Here is a 19,247-nt window from a genome sequence, read left to right on the forward strand (position 1 = left end):
AGTTTGTACATTCAAATATTCCTGATGCTTCTACAGTGGAGGCTGAACATCAGGTATGGTAAAAAAATCACTGATCTAGTGGGAGAATTTAAAAACAAGCGAACTCGCAGTATAGTATGTTTTCATAGATACAAAGCCTCTGTTGGTCGTTTGGAAATGTGATTCATTATTTCATTGAATGACTGACACAAGTGGTTTTTAGTGCTTTAGTTCAATATTCTTTACAAGTAGCTGACATACAGTATCAACCTAGATGTTTTATTCAAAAAGTGTTGCTGCAATATGTATATTACGTATTACATATGAAAGCCTTTCAATCTCAGTACAGTCTGTCATTCATATAAGATATTGTGTCCCACTGTCCAAATACTGTGTGCACTAGCAAATATAACATGAAAAAAAACTAGTTCCTGATTTCTTTTGAAATGGTGCTTCTCAGCTTTGCAACAAAAGGTCATGTTACCCACAGAGTGTAAGAATATTTACTGTAACACACAGTAAAAGGTAGGATCAGCTGAGAGAAAATTGAGCTGGAGAGGAGTGAACAGATAACATAACAGCTAGATACTGAGGAGCCATAACATGTAGAGTGTGTTTTAACAAATCGATTTTAAAATGTAAATAAGTATAAAACTTTATTTCTGTGCAATTACATGCGTATCTCCATCAAGCATTGAGTTAGAACAACACAGTTGCATAGAGGAACAAAGTTCTGGCTTTTGTTTGGTCAAACTAGTTTAAGAGTGAAAACTTCAAATACAGTGGAAACTGAATTATTGGAGCACTAAGACACGCTGTCAAATCCTTTTAACAATTCTTTACTTATATCAACTCAGTCTGACTTTGATTATTGATGTCTATTGTGCAACACTATGTACTACAATAATCAAAAAGGGATTAGATATGAAGACAAAATGCAACAGTTGTAATGTTTTTATTTTAAGTTTATAGATACATTATCAAAGTTCCAGTGCTTATTTTAGTTTTTGCTTCAAAAGCTGTAAAAGAAACTATACCCATCACCCAACATTACCTTTTGCATTTTGCTTTGAATCCACATTCAGTGTTAAGATATCACTGCTTGACTTTTAAAGACACATTCTTTTTTCTAAAATGTATTCATTCTTTTGTCTAACAGTAACAATATGAAAAAAAATTAATCATAATTAAAATTAGAATAAAACCAAAATATACACCAAATAATCGAATTATCCAAAAAAATAAATATAACAATTAGTTTCTGGGAAAGTATTGTAAAGTGTATTGTTTAGATGAAGGCTACAAGTCCAACTGATTACATTGCATAGTGCATAAAAACAGTTTTAATATAATTTCCCAAATTAATACACAAAGAATGTCCAATACTATGTAATTTACCAATACTTGCCCAGGCTCAAGGAACTTCATCTGATATTTGTGTAATCTGACACAATTTTATGTAAACAATGTAAAACAGTTACCATTTAAAACATACCAGGAAATGAGGAAACAGTTTGTGTCTTATGAAAACACTGATGATATACTCTTAATATTAGATATGACACATATATATTACTTTCAATATAATAGAAAAGCATTTTAGCTTTATTTCAAGCTAATTTATTTAATATCACTAAAGCAAATAAACTACCAGGTCGAATTCTTGTCTTATGGTTTAGTGCACCACAAAATACACTTGAATTAAACATTTCTTCTACGGTCCACTCAAAAACACACTTCCCATTTGTGCATACCAAAAACCACAGACGAAAAATTGTTTCATTTTATCTGCCTGTTTGCCACGAGACCTGGGTTCTTTAGACTTGAATTCATTAAAACAATTTCTCCACTTTTTAGGGGAACCATTCCATAAAGTAAAGCATATATTTGGGGTTTGGGGATCAAGAAATATCACTAACAGTGATAAATGCATAAAGCACCAGCAACTGTACATCAATACCACTTTAAGCTCTGACTGGCTTTAAAATTGCCTTTAAAGGTAGCAGATGGTTAAAGAGCTGGTACAGAAAAAGACAATTACCTTGTGTCAAATATGGCTAATTTCATTTAGCTTTTCTCTTTTAACACAGAAGATACAATTTAAAAACCTGCTTTCAAACAGAATTTTTTTGAAAACTATTTTATCATTTATTGTTCTACTGTATGTACAAATCACTATATTTACATACATATCACTTTTAAAAGGTGTCAGTAAAAATTAATTGCAGCGGTCATAAGGTACAGTAGGTAGGTTAGGTCCCCTTTTCAGGCCAAAAAGGCCCAAGGGGGAATGGGGGGCAAGGCCACCATTTTTCTTGACCACCCAACACTGGAGGTGGAGGTGATGTGGGCAGCATCACGCTCCGGCAGGCCTATTACCCCTGGAAGGATTAACCCCCTGGTACTCATTTGGAAAACAGGATGACTGGACCTGGGAGCCGTCTGAAAGGAATAAGAGCAAGCTCCATCGCTTGCCCCTACCTGGGATTGAACCTGGGACCTTCCGGTCAGGAACTAGACACCCTTGCCATCTGAGCTACCACAGCTCACAGCAATCATAATGTGAACAAAATATGGTCATCCTGAACTATTACATTTTAGATTTTGAATGTAAATCTGCAATATTAACTTGTCATAGGTGTTTTTAACTAAACTATTCAAAATAGTAAGGAGTTTTGAAACTCGGCCTAAGAAGACGAAAATGACATGAAGTAAACAGGAAATTAAACATGAAGTAAAAATATGTTAGCCTGGCTGTCTTATGCATATTCTTGCCTCGCCACTTCCTATTTCTCACATACAAAAATTATCAGTAAACATTCCTATCAATCATCATTTTGTAGTGAAAAGAAACACACTCATAACAGTCTTATAATAAATTAGTTTTCCTTGTAGAAAGTTATGCTCATCTGTGTCAAAACAAGATTTTAAAACAAAGATAAATATAAATATTTGACTTCTGTGCAAGATTAAAGTAACAGCAATGTTTTGGTGTATTAATTTACTGCACTTTAAAAATTATTTTGTGAAACATTTCATTTTATCAAAAAGTAAAAACAATGATTAATTCAGTTTGATCTTGACAAAAAAAAAGATTTAATCCCCAGATTTTACCATTTTAAAAAGAAAAGGAAAGTTTAGCATTAGAGCAAGAGGTTAGCCTACAAAACCACTCCATTGTTCAAACGAGATGACCCTATAAAGCACTCTGTGCTTGGAAATAACTTTAAAAAAATCTCCCCCTGAAGTTCCACTCCTAAAAGAAAAGGATAGAAAATGCAAATACAGAATGCTTCCGCATTAAAATTTCACTTATTATCAGAAAGCCTTATTCCAGGTAAGAGTCATGACAACCCAGAGCCCATTCCAGAAGCAGAAGGCGGGACAACTCCCTGGACAGGACATGAGTTTATCACAGGGCACGAGCACAGGGACACATGGACAATTTAGAGACACCAATTACTGTAGCCTGTCAGAATCTTTGGAAAGTGGGAAGAAACTGCTGTTCCTACCAAACAAGCACATGAACATGGGGAGAACATTCAAGCCTTCCACAGAAGCATCCAATGTGGAATCAAACGATTATTCCACTTGCTCCGAATTGAATCTCGCACTCAGTGTCAGTAGGTCTCTTATTAGTGTTCAGAGTTTGGCTAGTGCGAGGTACTGGAAGCAAAACTAGTAGGGAAACTCTATCATTAGTTCAATGAAGCTTAAAATAATGCATTCACCTGCAGCCTTCTGTTTATACCAAAAAACACAATGCCATATACACTTGGAAAACATCAGTGTTTCGATCAATGATGTAATGCCAAACTTATACTTTTTTGAGCACCCCCAATTCTCATGGATCTTCCCAGATCAATATGACACGGATCATATTGTGGGTCTGCCTTCCTGCCTTTTTATAAAGTGATCACAAAATTTTGAGGAATCATACAGGTGGCATATAGTAATAAAAGAGTTCTGTGAAAGATTTCCAAAAAAAACTTACGATTAAATTAATTTAGCAGATTTGTTAGATTCTATGGTCTATTGTGTAGGCCTATAGTGACAAGACGGTATCTTGACATTATCTCCATATGTTTGAAAAGGTGAGGTCCAACACCTTAGAACACATTGCAGTAGATTCAGAGATCCAACTTATCACCAATCCTAGATTTAATTTTAAGTAAACAGATCCATGATTTGCTTACTTACTGTGGATCAAGGGATGCAAAACTGCATGTTGGTGTGAAATTAAACCTCTCTATATTTGGTAAAATATTCATCCAAACTACAGAATGCATCATTCTAGATATGTTAATCGTGATTTTTCATTTTTAGCCTAGGGTCCTATGTAAAAGAGAGCACTCTTCAAAAGATACATTTCTAATAGAGCTTTGTGCTCCACTGTTGCTGGTCTTATTTGGTATAACAGGAGGCATCTTAAATGGACGAGAATCTCAGCAGCTAAAAAACCTTTTGTCAAGACCCAGAGACCTATTACTGTGGTAAAGATTCTAGGCATTCACTCTCAGTAGTTTCTGGGGATATAAAGTCTTGCTGAAGAGAATCCTCTGACTTCACAGGTAGGCTCTGGACATCAGGGAATTCTGTACCTGTAACCTCAGCGGTTACAGTGTCCCCTGTGAATGAGTCAGGTGGCTGAGGAAAAGAGGAATCCCAGCTAGGTTCCTGGTCCGATTCCAACACTTCTACAGGTGAAGGCAGCAACTCAGAAACTGCGGAAAAATAAAAATGCACACAGTTTAACAGCAGCGAAAATAAACATGTACTAGCAGTAATGTACTAACAGGGAAAAAAAACAGATAGCTTATTAATCCTTTATAACTTAGATGTTCAGGAATTTAAAACAAAATGTCTGTAGGTCTTCCGAACTGGCTACAAAATGTCACATAAATGGAACAGAACTTCATAGTTTCGAATTTTTTCATTCCTTAACTTACCAAGACCAGGTGTACTTTCATTATGAACGGTTGCCGTATACTCCGTTAACAGGGAAGTTTTTGAAGCATCAATGACAGGGAGAGACAAATCCAGTATCTGGCTCAGATCTGTGAGCTCCGATACAGGGGCTTCAGGCAGATTTGTAAAACCTAAGTTATCGGAAAAGAGAAAATCCTTATTCCAACAGTTTTTCTCACGGGCTTAGGAAAAATTAATCAGTTTCCCTAAATAATAAATCATCAATTGCTTTATTCTTTTCAAGTGTCTTGCTTTCTTCTGAAACTGTGGTCTTTTATATACTGAAAAATGGTTTGAGATGATTGCTTTTAAAGCTTTGATATAAAATAAAGTTAGTGTTATCTCTATTTATCTTTGGGGTGAGATCATAATCACTGGTGTCTCTAACCTACAAGATCACAGAATATGCTTTATTTTATACCCAAACGCTTATCAGAAATGTTTTTGCTACAATGCAGTTTTTGAGTAGGGTCTGAATGCACATGATTGTACCTGGATCCATGACCCGCTGAAGAGGGGGAGGCAGTGGAGAGTCCTCTATGGGTCGGCTGAAGGCCTGCTGACCCAGGCTCTGGGCCTCCTCAGTGTTGTTCTGAACTGAAGGAGCCACTAGTGGAACCTGGTATTAATTGAACAATGGAATATTCAAATTCATATTCAAACACTATGTACATATTCATGGGCATATATTAATACAAAGTTATGATTGTTATGATACAGGAAAGTGCTGTCTTAATGTGAAAATAAAAATCCTGATGCCAATTTAAAACAAAATGCCCTCTACAGTCACACACACATATTTATAAATACTATTTTTTCAAAAAGTGATGAATTCACATTTGGTGAGGGAAGAACTGTATAAGATAAGATCACTTTATTAGCCATATACAATTTCTTGCATTCCATGCATTCCATGAGACACACAGACAGGGAGAGAGAAACTTGGGTCAGCCATTTATATACTGTAGCACCCTTGGAGCAGTTGGGGTTAAGGGCCTTGCTCAGGGGCCCAACAGAGTAGAATTCCTCTGCCCGCCGCGGAATTTGAACCGGCAACCTTTCCAGCCACAGGCACAAATCCTTAGCCACAGAGCCACTGCCCCGCTCCATATAAGTGCAACAAAATCAAGATTAGTTCTCCACACTACCAGCCAGTACTCAACTAATCAACACTGTGTCGCACATGCCAAAGAAGAGAAATCAGCAACAGCCTTATTATTTTAAGTCATGTCATGTTGACCGGCTAAAACGATTACAACAAACAAAATTTGAAGTGCTCATAGCAACAGAAAAGGAGTGGCAGCATCTATCAAATAATTAGCTTACTTCTCACTCAACACACAGAGCAGGACCAGGAGACATGAGCAGAAATCCAAACTAAATTCAAAAGAGTAACATCAGGCATGACTTCATTACACTTGGAGTTGTGGCTCTATGTAAATCTGATAAAACGAGGCAACAAAACATCCGGTGCTGTGTGCGGCACTATGACACTGTAAACAAGTATACACAGGCCTCCGTCTCTTTTGGTCCAATAGAAATATTGCTTTCGATTTCAATCCGGTTTTGATCTAAAAATACTACTAACGTCTTAACTCTGCAGGCAGGTCATGCTAGAACATTTCTGCTGTGAAATGCCTGCCGCACACCCTGTATTTATTTGCTCACAAACCTTATTACATTAGTCATTGCGTAGATTAGTGAGCAGAAAGGGCCACATCATGTCGCAGGTCTTGGGAACTCGAATGCAAGTTTGCAACAACATGGGGACTCACAGTACTTTCACAAAGTTCACAATTTTGTACTTAATTTGAAATTTGTCATTTTTTTCTATAACGTCAGTGAATTTATTTTGTTAATAATCAGTCTGAGAAATTGGGACTGGAGTTCCCATTTAAATTGAAAATTACTGGCTACGTAAATACACATGAAACATTCAGCTACGCAGTATCCCACTGGTAATAAGCCTCTGTCATAATAAAAAGATAACTTGGAAAGGCTCTCTACTCTACCTCAGTGTAGCCATTACTTGGTACTTCTGAAGTGGGATTTTTTTCAGGCAGTGGAGATGGTTGCATAATGTCAGTTTTCTTTGGCACGACAAGATGACAAGGGATCCGATGCAGGTAACCATAACCTATACCACAGCCTAGACTGCAAAGAGGACAAAATATTACACCTTAAACACAAGACTCAAGGGACAATTATATCTGTATCAGAATAAAACAGTACATATTACGGTTGTTTATATACTACATACTTTATTAGTTTCACTGTGCATTAAGGATTAATTTACATTGATTTGTGCACAAAATGAGACTCATTAGGTTAGTTTTGAAAATAGTGCTAAATTACCTTCCCTCTCCACCCCAGGCTCCATTGGGGATGACCACCACCTCTCTGCACCTGTCAGTCTCAGTGTTGTAAACCAGCAGCTTCAGGGGCTTTCCCTCGTGGGACTCGATCAGAGAAAAGAAATCTTCTGACTGAAACACAAAACAAACTCATTCAACACACCTCCAACAGTTTGATTCAATGCCTGAGTTGTTTGAAGCCACAGAAAAATCTGGTGTTTATTTGCTTCTTGGTTTTAATGGCCTAATATAGTGTTATTACTATGTGGTATTACTTTGACATTCTGTCTTTCATATTAATGGTCTTTTTTAATATTTTTTGGGGAGGGAAACAGTACAGCATAACAGCATAATACAGAACAACAATCCCATTTTCAGACATGCCCCCCCACCCTCCATCCCCCAAAACCCTCTCTATTGGATAAATTGTCCCCTCTCCCCTCTCCTTAATTCATCATCCCTGCCCTGGTAGCAATTCCATCCCAAACTAGCCACAAAGGATCCCCAAAACCCCATCAAACAGTGCCATTTAAGGGCAGATTCAACAGCACGTTGATGGCGTCCTCTGCTGGTCCCCAACCTTCGACAACTGTGGACACGTGCACTAGTGAGCTCTGTACTGTAAGGGAATTTAAAGAAAGAAAAGGCTCACTGACACCAGGAAAGGTACTGGGCAATCATGCTTTTAGCAGTAGTAATGACAGCCAGCCAGCCAAGTCTACCCTGAGACTGCCTGCAACGTGAACATTTCTTAAATTAATACTTACATCCTGTAAGACTTGGTCCGCTCCAACTATGAAGTCTGTATGTGCTCTGAGACCAGCCAGTGCTGCCGGTGAATTAGGTTCAATATCCTAAAATGAAGAAATATGATTTATTCAGTACTGTAATTTCAAGGAAAGGCCACCACAATATCTAGTCCTTTCTCCACTACCTACATCCTTGCACACAAACAAACTCACATCAAAATGACATTATTATGGGAAAAGGGTCAAGAAATCATTTGTGGAACAAGGGAATTTCACTTAAAACAAAAAAAAAACATTGTGAATGCTGTACTAAAACAATAGAAGCTGGCAACACTAAATTTTTTAACATTTATTTTAATCTTCGCTACTGTATGAGAACTGCAAATGACATGAGGGGTAAAAGATTTATTAATTGTATTTAACATTTTTTTTCAAAAACAGAACATACCTTCCATTTCTACACCCTATAGATAACTAATTAAAAGTCATTCAAATGTATAACTTAAAATGCACTGTACTTTCCATATCTCTCTAAGCATTTAAAGCAGGGGTGTCCAACGCAGTTCCTGTAAGGCCTAGTGACCTCTGCTTTTTGTTGAAACCTGACCTCTCGGTCTAATTATTTAATGAAATGCATAAGAAAAACCTAAGAAGTACACATAACTGTACCTTTAAAGAAGTGTTTTGAGTAATCAACTGTGGAACCCCATAAGTAACATCCTGTATACGTCTAAGAAAATAATTAGGTTAATTGTTCAATTGTCTGCTCGAGTTAAGAAATAAAAAACAACAGAGATTATGCCCTTTGAGATCCCTGATTTAAATGATATATTAATAGATAACAATATAACAATAATAATCTACATTTCTTTAAGCAATTTAGCTGATAGACTTTTCAATGAAAAAAACACCACTTATTGCACAACTCTGCTCACCAGAACATGCCAAACATTTTCATTAGCTCCTTGGAAGCTGCAAAACCTGACACTGGCCCCGAGCAGTCCCTGTCCACCCCACATGTTACTGGGAACAACTTCGATCTCTCGCATTTTCATGGCTTTAATGCTGAACACTTCAAGCTTCACTGGCTTTTCAACGTTTGCTTTCAGCAGATCTTTCAGCATGTCATTCTCCTTGTTCTAAAGGCAAAACGGTAAAAACAACACTTAAACAAGAGAAAACATTTTTAAGCCTAAACACATTTATGAATAATAATCATAAATAAACCTTACATTTCTATAGTGCTCTCTAGACACTCCACTCGAAGCGCTTTACAGGTAATGGGGACTCCCCTCCACCAATACCAATGTGTAGCACCTACTGTACCTGGATAATGCAACATCAGCCAAAGTGCACATAATACACTCACCACACATCAGCTATCAGAGTGGAAAAGAGCAGAGTAGTAAAGCCACTTGATAGATGGGAAGTATTAGGAGGCCAAGATTTGTAAAAGTGAGGGTTAAATACGGCCACGACACTGGGGTCAAGACCCCTACTCTTTTTGAGAAACCCCCTGGGATTTTTAATGACCACAGAGAGTTAGGACCTGGGTTTTACGTCTCATCCGAAGGGCGGTGCCTTTTTTACAGTATAGTGTCACCGTCACTATTGACGAAATCACATACGAAATCACCAATCACACTGGGGCATTAGGACCCACATAGACCGCAGGGTGAGCGTCCTCTACTGGTCCCCCTAACACCTCTTCCACCAGCAACCTTAGGTTTTCCCAGGAACCCATCCAAGTACAGACCAGACTCACACCTGCTAAACTTCAGTGGGTTGCCAGTTGTGAATTGAAGGGTGATAGAGCAGCTGGCTATATCATCGTTATAAACACTTCTCATAGAAGCCTTAACGGTTCTGCTGCTCTTCTGCACTGTCCTGCTCTTCTGCAATGTTCTACTTAAACCAAACCAATTGAGCTACATTTGCTAAATTGCCTCTTATCATCTGTAAATGTCCTTATGCTCATAAACAGGTGCACAAATCTGATTCAAACATTTTTTGAAGATCCAAATTCCAATTCCATTAAATATATTTCTGTACATTCTTAAACTTTTTATGTTCATCCTCTTTCTGGCAGGTCATTCTTTATGCTAAAAAGCTCACTGAAAATTTCCACCAATTACAAAACTCCAATAAAGCATAAAATAACTTTTGAAAGACTACCTATTTGCAAAGGGAGTACTAGTGGTACAGCTAATTCAGTACACTATAGTTTCTGACTACCTGGGTCCTACACAGTATTACATCATACACCTGCTTTCATCTAAAGTGAAAGGTGTGCAAAAATAAGAGGAATGGCACAGGAACACTAACACACATCCATTTACTTGATCTGGAGTCACTGAAGGTGTCACTGTTGTGTCAAACCTAAGCAAATCTGCATACTTACCAGTCTTGTATTTCCTATTGAAATGATAAAATCAAAAAACGGTTCCAGCCCTGCTTTCTCTGATGGGGAATTTTCCTGAACCTAACAATGCAAAAAGATATCACTGAGTTAACTTTACATATACAGGAACCCCAAACTACTGGAGTGCAAGACGAAAAATGTTTTCCGACTTTTAAGCAAAGCAAAAATATTTTTATTTAAATGTAAAGCTCCACAAAGTGTTTTAATTGTTCCTGTATTATAAATTAGGAAGCATTTCACACATACGAAATCACCAATCACATCTAATAATCACCGGTTCATCTAATAAGATGCGTTTTAACTTGTTTTAAAGTGTGCATGTATGATATCTTCCGACACTTAAAAGTTTTAAACTATGTAATTTGGAATTCGGATAATAACATAATATATTGTATGTTCTATGCACGACTTCCATTAGATAAAGGCACTCTCCATCGTTAATGTATATTAATTCATTGTACCAAATCGCAGATTACTGTACAAACATGGAAGAGACTGTAAGAATTGAATGTATTTGATGTGAATTAATTAAAATGCAGAGAAACTAATGAATACTACATGAACGAATAATCCACGAGATCGATTGCTAAAACAGAATTTTCCACTGCAATGTCTGCTTGGAATGCATGATTAATTTGCTGAGGGCCAAAACGCGTTTTAAGAATTTGCGAAAATGAAGTTTAAACAAATGCATATTTATTTGCTGTATTTCATTTTCACTGTCATAAACGCCGTGGTTATGACAATAACATAATACGAAATTATGGTATTATGAAAGCAAGTGCCACCTCATCAAATGATTGTGAGTGGGCAGGCCTAAACAAGACGCCACTGTACTCGGAAAAGAGTCCGAAGTTAATGGTGCTGAATGAAACAATTCTGTTTGCAAAGAGCAGTTCCGTACCCCATGTACGTGATAGCCTTCTGTTCCTCCCTCAGGCACATCCGAGCTTTGCGATAACCCCATATCTTTATATTATTGTTTTAAAGTATATATTTTTGTCAGGAAAGAGATAAGACCGACAGATCCTTCACTCTGTAGCCATACTGGTTTAAACTGATTCCGGCAGGCTTCTGCAAAGAAAAGACGATAACATCGAACTACCATCAAAGTACTTTTTAAAATCCTACTAAGAATTTTCAAGCGGGCTGCCTCACATATAAATGCTCTTTTGGACATATTTTACTGTGTTCGTCTAGTAAAAATGGCCTCACTATACCAGTTTAACTTTGTCGTAAACGTAAATAGGTATACAGTGACTTTAATATTATAATTCGTAACTTAATACGATTATACAAAAAGCCTTTTTATTTAAACAGCCTGAATTTATAATACAATTAAATGACAGATCACATTTTGTTTCTTAACAGATCTTAACAACGGTGTTGTTGTTTATTGTTTTCTTAATGTGCAGGTAAGAAAATACCCAGCTAATACACAGATATCGATTGTTTTTGCCTTGGTTGTTGCCTGGCGGGTTGTGTAGCAACCAGAGACGCCGAAGCCACTGACAGCGCAGCGGAGCAATAAAGCGTCTCGCTGAACCCTTGTGCGAAAAGAGAAATCAAAGCTGAAAATTCACAGATAATCTGCGGTGCTACGATAATTTCAGTACTGAAGTTCTCAGTGAAAATGGCCGAATCAGATCCAACATGTTTGGTACGTTTTAAAGAAAACTTGCAGAGATTTTATTCGTAAAAGACACACGTGTCCAATTTGAAGAAAGTCAAGTTTCTGTAAGAATAAAAATGACGAAACGACAATAGCAATAACGATAACGATGATACTTTCCATATCTGAAATTTCAATATTTACACAGTAAAGTGTACAAAATTGCCGGGTGTATTATATAGATAACTCAGACACTTCCTTTCATTTATAGAAAATGTTTGTGGCTTTCGTTATTATAGTAATATCGTAAAATTTCGTAATTATTATTACTCGAGAACGTTGTTTTAATTGTTTCGATCTGCTCTGTATTTTTTCAGGCATCCTTAACTTACTATTGCCGGGAGAAGTATTACCATCACGTTATACAAGTCGCAAACGAATATTTAAAAACCTACAACAACGACCCATTACTCCTGTTTTTCAAAGGCTACGGAATCTTAATGGAAGGTAACTGTAAACAATGTAACACTGTTTTCGTTGTGATAGTACACCTCTTCTCGGTTTTTACCAATGTGCCACAAGTTCCTGCTTTTCAAATTCCAGATGATCTTGTGTACAAATTATAGCTCTAAAAAGCATGTGCTTAAATCTAGATTGCTTAGTGTATTTAAATCTAAGTTCTCTTTTCCCGGTATAAACTCTCTGTATTAGAATACTGAAATGAATGATTAGGTTACTCTGAAAAAACAAAGTCCCAAATTAGCATATTTTATAAACTACTGTGTTTTGTACAATATCAAATTGTACAATGGGCAATGTCCTTAATTTTATAAAAGAAACTGTTTGTATCCACTAATTCTATCCAATATTTAGAAAAAGTGATGCATGCAATAGAAAAATAGGTAAATAAGAATTAGTGCATGTTCAAAAGTAAGTGAACCACAAGGTTCATTAGCACAGTCAAAGAGGTAGGTTTAAGCTGGTGTTAAATAATTGGGTACCAAGTTAACCACTCAAATCACCAGGACGAAGTCTGGGAAGTCCTCTATTATATAAAGGTAAAAATGTAGAATGTGGTCTTACCCATACAAGTTCAGTTCAGTTCAATTCAATTGCCATACTCACAAGTGCAATTAAATGCTTATTTTGCATGTATGCTCCAATACAAAGACATTAAGGAAACACCAGACTTAAACACAGAACAGCAGAAGAAGCAACAACAACAAAGTTAAATAACATACAACTTAAGTATAAAGTCAGCACAGGCATGAGCAAAAAAAAACACATCAGTGTGAATAGAATAAGGTTCGTTTTAATGCACTTCATTAACATGATGGTGTTCTTATCAATCATGCATAAAACATACGTAGTAGAGAATGGTTTTTGATCCATCAACCTCTGGGTTATGGGCCCAGCATGTTTCCTCTGTGCCACTCTGCTGTCCTACACTAACCGTATTCTGTCAGTGAGGAGAATAAGGTTAGTGTAGGTCAGGTAAGTGTATTACACCAAGCTACGATCTAAAGAGACCTCGGTCAACCTCAGAAAGATTGTTGTAAGTGCTCATCAGTCTTGGGAGAGTCATAAAACCATAGCAAAACATTTTGGAATTCATCAGTCTACTGTAAAACTAATATTTTACCATGGAGAAACTTTAAGACCACATTCACTTTAGCTAGATCTCACTGAGCAACAAGAAAACTAATACAGGATGTCCAAAAGAATCCCAGGACCACATCCAAGAATCTCCAGGCCTATCTTGCTGATCCATGTTCATACCTCAACAATACAATGCCAGCTGAATAGCAATGGTATTCATGGGAGGGTAGCCAGGAGAAGACCTTTGCTCTCAAAAAAGAACATTGCTGCTCATCTTTAGTTTCCAAAAGACCATGTTGAAGATCCTGGAGATTTTTGTAAAACTTTCTCTGGGCAGATGAGTCTAAATTTTTTCTTTGTGGCCACAAGAAACACCATGTTTGACAAAAATCTATCACCAAAATAATCTTATCCCCACTGATAAGCATGGTGGTGCACTGTGCACTGTGCTGGGAGCATCATGGTTTTGGACTGCTCTCCTGCCCATGGACCTGGAAGACTCACCATCATAGAGGGAACTATGAATTCAGAGTCATACCAAAATATTCTGGAGGACAGTATCAGGTGCTATGTTCCTGAGTTGAAGCTGAGACAAAAATGGGACCTCCAACATGAAAATTCCAAGGAATCTACCAAAGAATGGTTTAACAGGGATAATTATATAATTATATATATTTTACAATTATAATTATATATATAAAAATATAATTATAATTATATAATTTCTGTAAAACACATATTTTCACATACTTTCAAGCAGCACTGTATGTATTTTAGAATATTGAGATGTTGAAATCTTTGCACCTACCTGACCGCAGGTCGTATTCAAGAAGCAATCAGGGACCTCGAGCAAGTGAAAGACAAACAGGATGTTTCCCTTTGTTGTATCATGGCACTTATCTATGCACATAAACAAAGCAAAACTGTTGGTAAGTACCTCGACATCCTTTAGATATTTTTATGTTTTAGTGAAATGTTAGTTACAGTTAGTTACAGTTTTAAAATAAAATTATGACATATCTATTCTCGAGTATACATAATTATTTTTTTGTAGTGTATTCTTTTTAATCAGTAATACTGAATTTAATTTTACACAGTAAGTACCAGTCCAGAGTTTTAGTTAATAAGTTACTGTATGTAAAAATTAATACATGTATATATACATGTATGTATATTAATACATTTTCACTTGAAGTACCTTTCATCATGCTTCAGTACAGTTAAAGTTATTAAAAAGAGCTTATTTGATAGATAAACCGACGTAAAGCATTCTGAATTCTACCTTCTCAACTCAGTTTCAACCAAAAAAGTTAAATTACAGCAAGTATTGGAATCGCTAATCATCACTGTGCTTTTTTATGTGACTGAACATAAAGCAGCAGTTCCCAAACCTATCCCCTGGAGGGCTTATAGTCCTGGACGTTTCTTTCCAACTCAGCTGTTAACGATCATAATGAACTAATTATTGGCTTAACTGGAGCAGTTTAGCAGTTATCCCAAGATCTTCAAATGCTGCTGATTTAAAGTTATCTATAAACACTGCAGGATTAGTGTTGGGAAGATCTGGCATAAAACAACAATTTGTATATTGACAATTAATGTCTTATTTTAGGCATTTCTCACATGCTCTTGTTTTTGTTTAGATTTTTATTCATCATACTAAAGAAATTCTTCAATGTGAATGGTTTCTACAAATGTGATTTTAAAAATGGGGTTATGTGTGTCGTGTTTTTAAAAAAACTAAAAATAGTTATGAGAATCATAGAAGTCTATATAACTGGTATCAAAGCAGAAACAGAAAGTGTACTTGAACACATATATCCTTTCTTGTATATACAATATATGAAATTCTTCAGTTGCCCAATACCAGCAATTCAACTTCAGTATTAGCCAAGTCTACTCTTAAATGGAATTCAGAACTTATTTTAATATGGTACTATACACAGAATAAGTTTTGGTTTTCTTTAGTTTGAAAAACCATCGGGGCTACTTTTATCATGTTTATATGAATAAACTGCATCTGAGCTGAATAAAAAACATGAGAAAATTTACAAAGTGAAATGAGAAGCTTATCTAGCTTGTATGGTTTCTAGTAGTGATCCAAGGATCCAAGTGATCAAAGGAATAAAATTCAGACTAGAATTTGCTTTACTCTAAAGGTAAAAGTTGTCATTTTAGCTACTGAAGCGATAGCAGCAAGGTTACATGTCAGTTGTCAGTGATATTAGAGCTATATTCTTTTGTGAATATAGTTAAGGGTTTAATTGAATTGTAGACCACTATTTTGGCTATTCAGAAACCGTTTGGAAACAAATTTAGTTTGTAGATTGTGCTAGTGCTAGCAGCAGAACTTAAAACGTACATTAACATTCATGTGAGATTTACGTTGAAATTGTTATGTTGCCCTGGTTTGGGAATAATTCTGGAAGATTTACAAAACCTGAATGTTAAATTAAATCCCTATTAAAGTTTTTAATTGATACTAAACTCAAAGGCTCACTTAAGATAGTTACAACAACTTATATACTGTACATATGTAAAATGTCACTAGAAGGACATTCAAAGCATTGTGAATTAATGGTAGAAACTAAAGCTTTGATATCTTACTACTGTGTAAAGATCGAGAGGCTCTTGTGGAGTTGGAGACCAAACTGAAAACAGACCGAAAATCAGCAGGAGAAAAAGCCCTTTATTATGCTGGAATGTTTCTGTGGGTTCTTGGGCGCAGTCACAAGGCTAAAGACTACATCGACAGAATGCTTAAGATATCTGGTTCTACAAAAGAGGTTTGTACATTACATATAATGTAAAGTGATATCTCTAACAGCAAAGAAATTGATTGTAGTTTCCAAAAAGACCCCAACTATTTAAACATACAGATCACATACAGATGCCAGATGTTAAGTTACATAATAATCAATTGACTCAAACCTTGTGGTATTTACAACATTGAATCATTTGTTAATTAGCTAAACTGTGTTTTAAAAGAAAATCAAAATCTCACTAAAATCTTTGGTTCTCTGACTCTTTTACAGATTGACTGAATATTTTATGTTTTTTCCTTTATTCTGACAGGGTCTGATACTTAAAGGCTGGATAGAACTAAGTTCTGATAAGGAATATAACAGAAATATATCTATCAAATATTTTGATGAAGGAGTCCAGGAATCGAAAAATGTGCTAGGTTTAATGGGAAAGGTAGTGTATGACAATCATGTGATGTGGTGCTTGTTGTCATTCACTCATGAATATTTTTATATTAGACTGGTATCCTATCTAAGTCTGTTCTGCCTTACTCCCATTATCTGTTGGGTTGGACTAGTGAGTTTTTACATTAGTGACATGGGATACAAGAGATACAGATGTACAGATGTATATTTCAGTAAATGGCACCCCAGTAATAAATCATGGTCTTAGAATAAGATCCTTTGCTCATTTTACTTTCTAAACAATTTGCTTTCTCAGGAATTATATTTACCAGCATATTCTTCTCCCCATCTGTGTCTATCACATACAAACCTTTTCTCTCTCTTTACTAAACACAATATTTTAGGTCTCCTCATTGTCTTCTTGATACTGTAATAATAAATTTGAAGTAATTTATGTTTCTATAGGATGAACAGTGAACATTTTTTTTTGCAGGTAAATTATTTTGTAAGAAAACAGAATTTTACAATAGCCATTGAAAATGTGAACCAAATTATTGTATCCCATCCTGATTTTTTGCCTGCATTGATCATCAAGATGACTCTGTTCCTAGCTCAACAGGACTGGGATCAAGTGATGGAAACAGCACACAGGTTAGTAAAATGTTGCAGAATACAAATCTAATGATTAGGTGATCTGAGAAATACAACTCTTTTAATTATTCATTAACCAGTTTTCCTGTTTATTGTAACTACAGATTTAAAGAACATCTAAGTTAATGTATTAGTTCACAGCTGAAACATTGTGTTTCCTTTCTTTTCTTTTCAGCATGGAATAAACCCATTATCTGTTCCTAAATGAATGTATTGCTACTTTAATAATACAATATAAAAGCCAAAGTCCTTATACAATCAGCTTGACTTCTTTTGAGCATTAGTTCATCCTAAGGGTATATATGTAATTGTGACTAACTCTCAGTATAGTTTAACAATAGTATATTTATGCCTTACAATTTAAATCAGTTTTCAGTATTAAAAAAAACACTTTATATGTGAACTTGTTGACCAACACTGCCTGGACAAAAACATAATTTCTTTCACAGTGTGTTGGACTGCTCTTGGTTCAGTTCATAGCAAGGGATTGTCACATGAATTCCATTAGATGACAGTGGACATGCTTTTGTGTTTGTAAATGTTAGGTGCTAATTTATTTCTGATAGCACAGTGAATTGGCAATATGTCAATTTTGACAACTGGAAACCAAGTATTGAATTTCCAAGGTGTAATATTGAGCTATAATGTTTCTTGATACAAGTTTCATTTTTCTGTAGTCACTTATTTCCAATTGCATTTGTACAGAATTCTTCAGAGAGACAAAAGTAATGTGAAAGCTCTTCAGATAATGACAATGCATGCTTTAGCCAAGGAAGGAGATGTAACAAAGGTAAAACATTTTTTTTTTAGATTTCATTAAAACAAAGAACACAAGTAAATCAGAATAAGCATAATTATTACCTTACTACCACTATGGCTATGACACATGTGAAACTACATTTAAATTTGTGCAGTGAACCACTTTGTACATAAAGATTAATAGGATTCTGGAACTAGCTATTCAGCCATGTTATTGAACTCTATATCCAGGCTTCATTATAGAAATAACAAGACAAGATGACTGGTTGAATCTTTGCATTAGTTATCTACTAGCAACCAAATGTGTTAGATGGGCCAAATGACTACTTTGTATCCTTTCTTTCAATAATATAGCAAACATTCAAAGATTACATATTAAAACATATCTCAACAATAGCTGTGCCCTTTCTTTTTAACATCATACAGAACAATCTAATATGTACCATGGCAATTTGGTAAAATATAGTAGCATACATATTGAGTAGCATATTGAGTATTATGATGGACATTTTTGACTCTTCAACTCTGGCTCCTTCTTTTGAATGTTCCAGGCAATGGAATATGTGCAACTTCTTATTAGGGCAGTAGAGACCACTGAACCCTGCAATCCAAGTCTTCGCCTCAATATAATAATACCCATTAGCAGGGTGGTAAGCATCCCCTATTTATTTTTATACTTCAATAAACAGTTCCAGTTTCAGAATTCTGTGCATGTAAATCATGTGCTAAATAAGATTATCACATGCAATGATGCCGATTCTGACAACCTTTACTCTGAAGTGAAAAATACATGAAATAACATTTTAACATGTCAGGACTAATCATTTAAGTCAGGCTGGCTTCTTTTAGCAGCTACAATACTGTTGCAAAGATAGAGGGTTAAAGAATTGTTACAAATCTTCTGATACAACTTTTCATTAAGACAGCTAAATCATTTTAAAAAAGTAAAAAAGATCATGTGTGAATTCTCAAAGAAAAAGATAGTTATTTTGAGATAGTTATTTT

General features: G+C 35.7%; 2 protein-coding genes across 2 annotated transcripts in view; one reads left to right on the plus strand and one right to left on the minus strand.

The window, feature by feature from the left end:
• Positions 1 to 919: 919 nt before the first annotated feature.
• Positions 920 to 11,526, minus strand: gorasp1b (golgi reassembly stacking protein 1b). The gene is made up of 9 exons (XM_088919658.1): positions 11,377 to 11,526; positions 10,452 to 10,532; positions 8,986 to 9,189; positions 8,069 to 8,155; positions 7,303 to 7,433; positions 6,960 to 7,101; positions 5,440 to 5,566; positions 4,929 to 5,078; positions 920 to 4,703 (listed from the first exon to the last, which is right to left on the minus strand). Exons 1-9 carry the CDS (start codon positions 11,437 to 11,439, stop codon positions 4,465 to 4,467), a joined length of 1,224 nt encoding a protein of 407 aa, XP_088775784.1. The 5' UTR covers positions 11,440 to 11,526; the 3' UTR covers positions 920 to 4,464.
• Positions 11,527 to 12,105: 579 nt separating this feature from the next.
• ttc21a (tetratricopeptide repeat domain 21A) overlaps positions 12,106 to 19,247 on the plus strand; it is a 29,668-nt gene continuing 22,526 nt past the window's right edge. The window contains exons 1-8 of the mRNA XM_088918137.1: positions 12,106 to 12,132; positions 12,462 to 12,591; positions 14,502 to 14,612; positions 16,303 to 16,469; positions 16,759 to 16,881; positions 17,326 to 17,483; positions 18,189 to 18,273; positions 18,794 to 18,892. Coding sequence (XP_088774263.1) covers positions 12,106 to 12,132; positions 12,462 to 12,591; positions 14,502 to 14,612; positions 16,303 to 16,469; positions 16,759 to 16,881; positions 17,326 to 17,483; positions 18,189 to 18,273; positions 18,794 to 18,892 — 900 coding nt within the window. The remainder of the gene's footprint in view (positions 12,133 to 12,461; positions 12,592 to 14,501; positions 14,613 to 16,302; positions 16,470 to 16,758; positions 16,882 to 17,325; positions 17,484 to 18,188; positions 18,274 to 18,793; positions 18,893 to 19,247) is intronic.

The sequence above is a fragment of the Atractosteus spatula genome, chromosome 6 (assembly GCF_055471065.1).
Source record: "Atractosteus spatula isolate fAtrSpa1 chromosome 6, fAtrSpa1.hap1, whole genome shotgun sequence".
NCBI lineage: Eukaryota > Metazoa > Chordata > Actinopteri > Semionotiformes > Lepisosteidae > Atractosteus > Atractosteus spatula.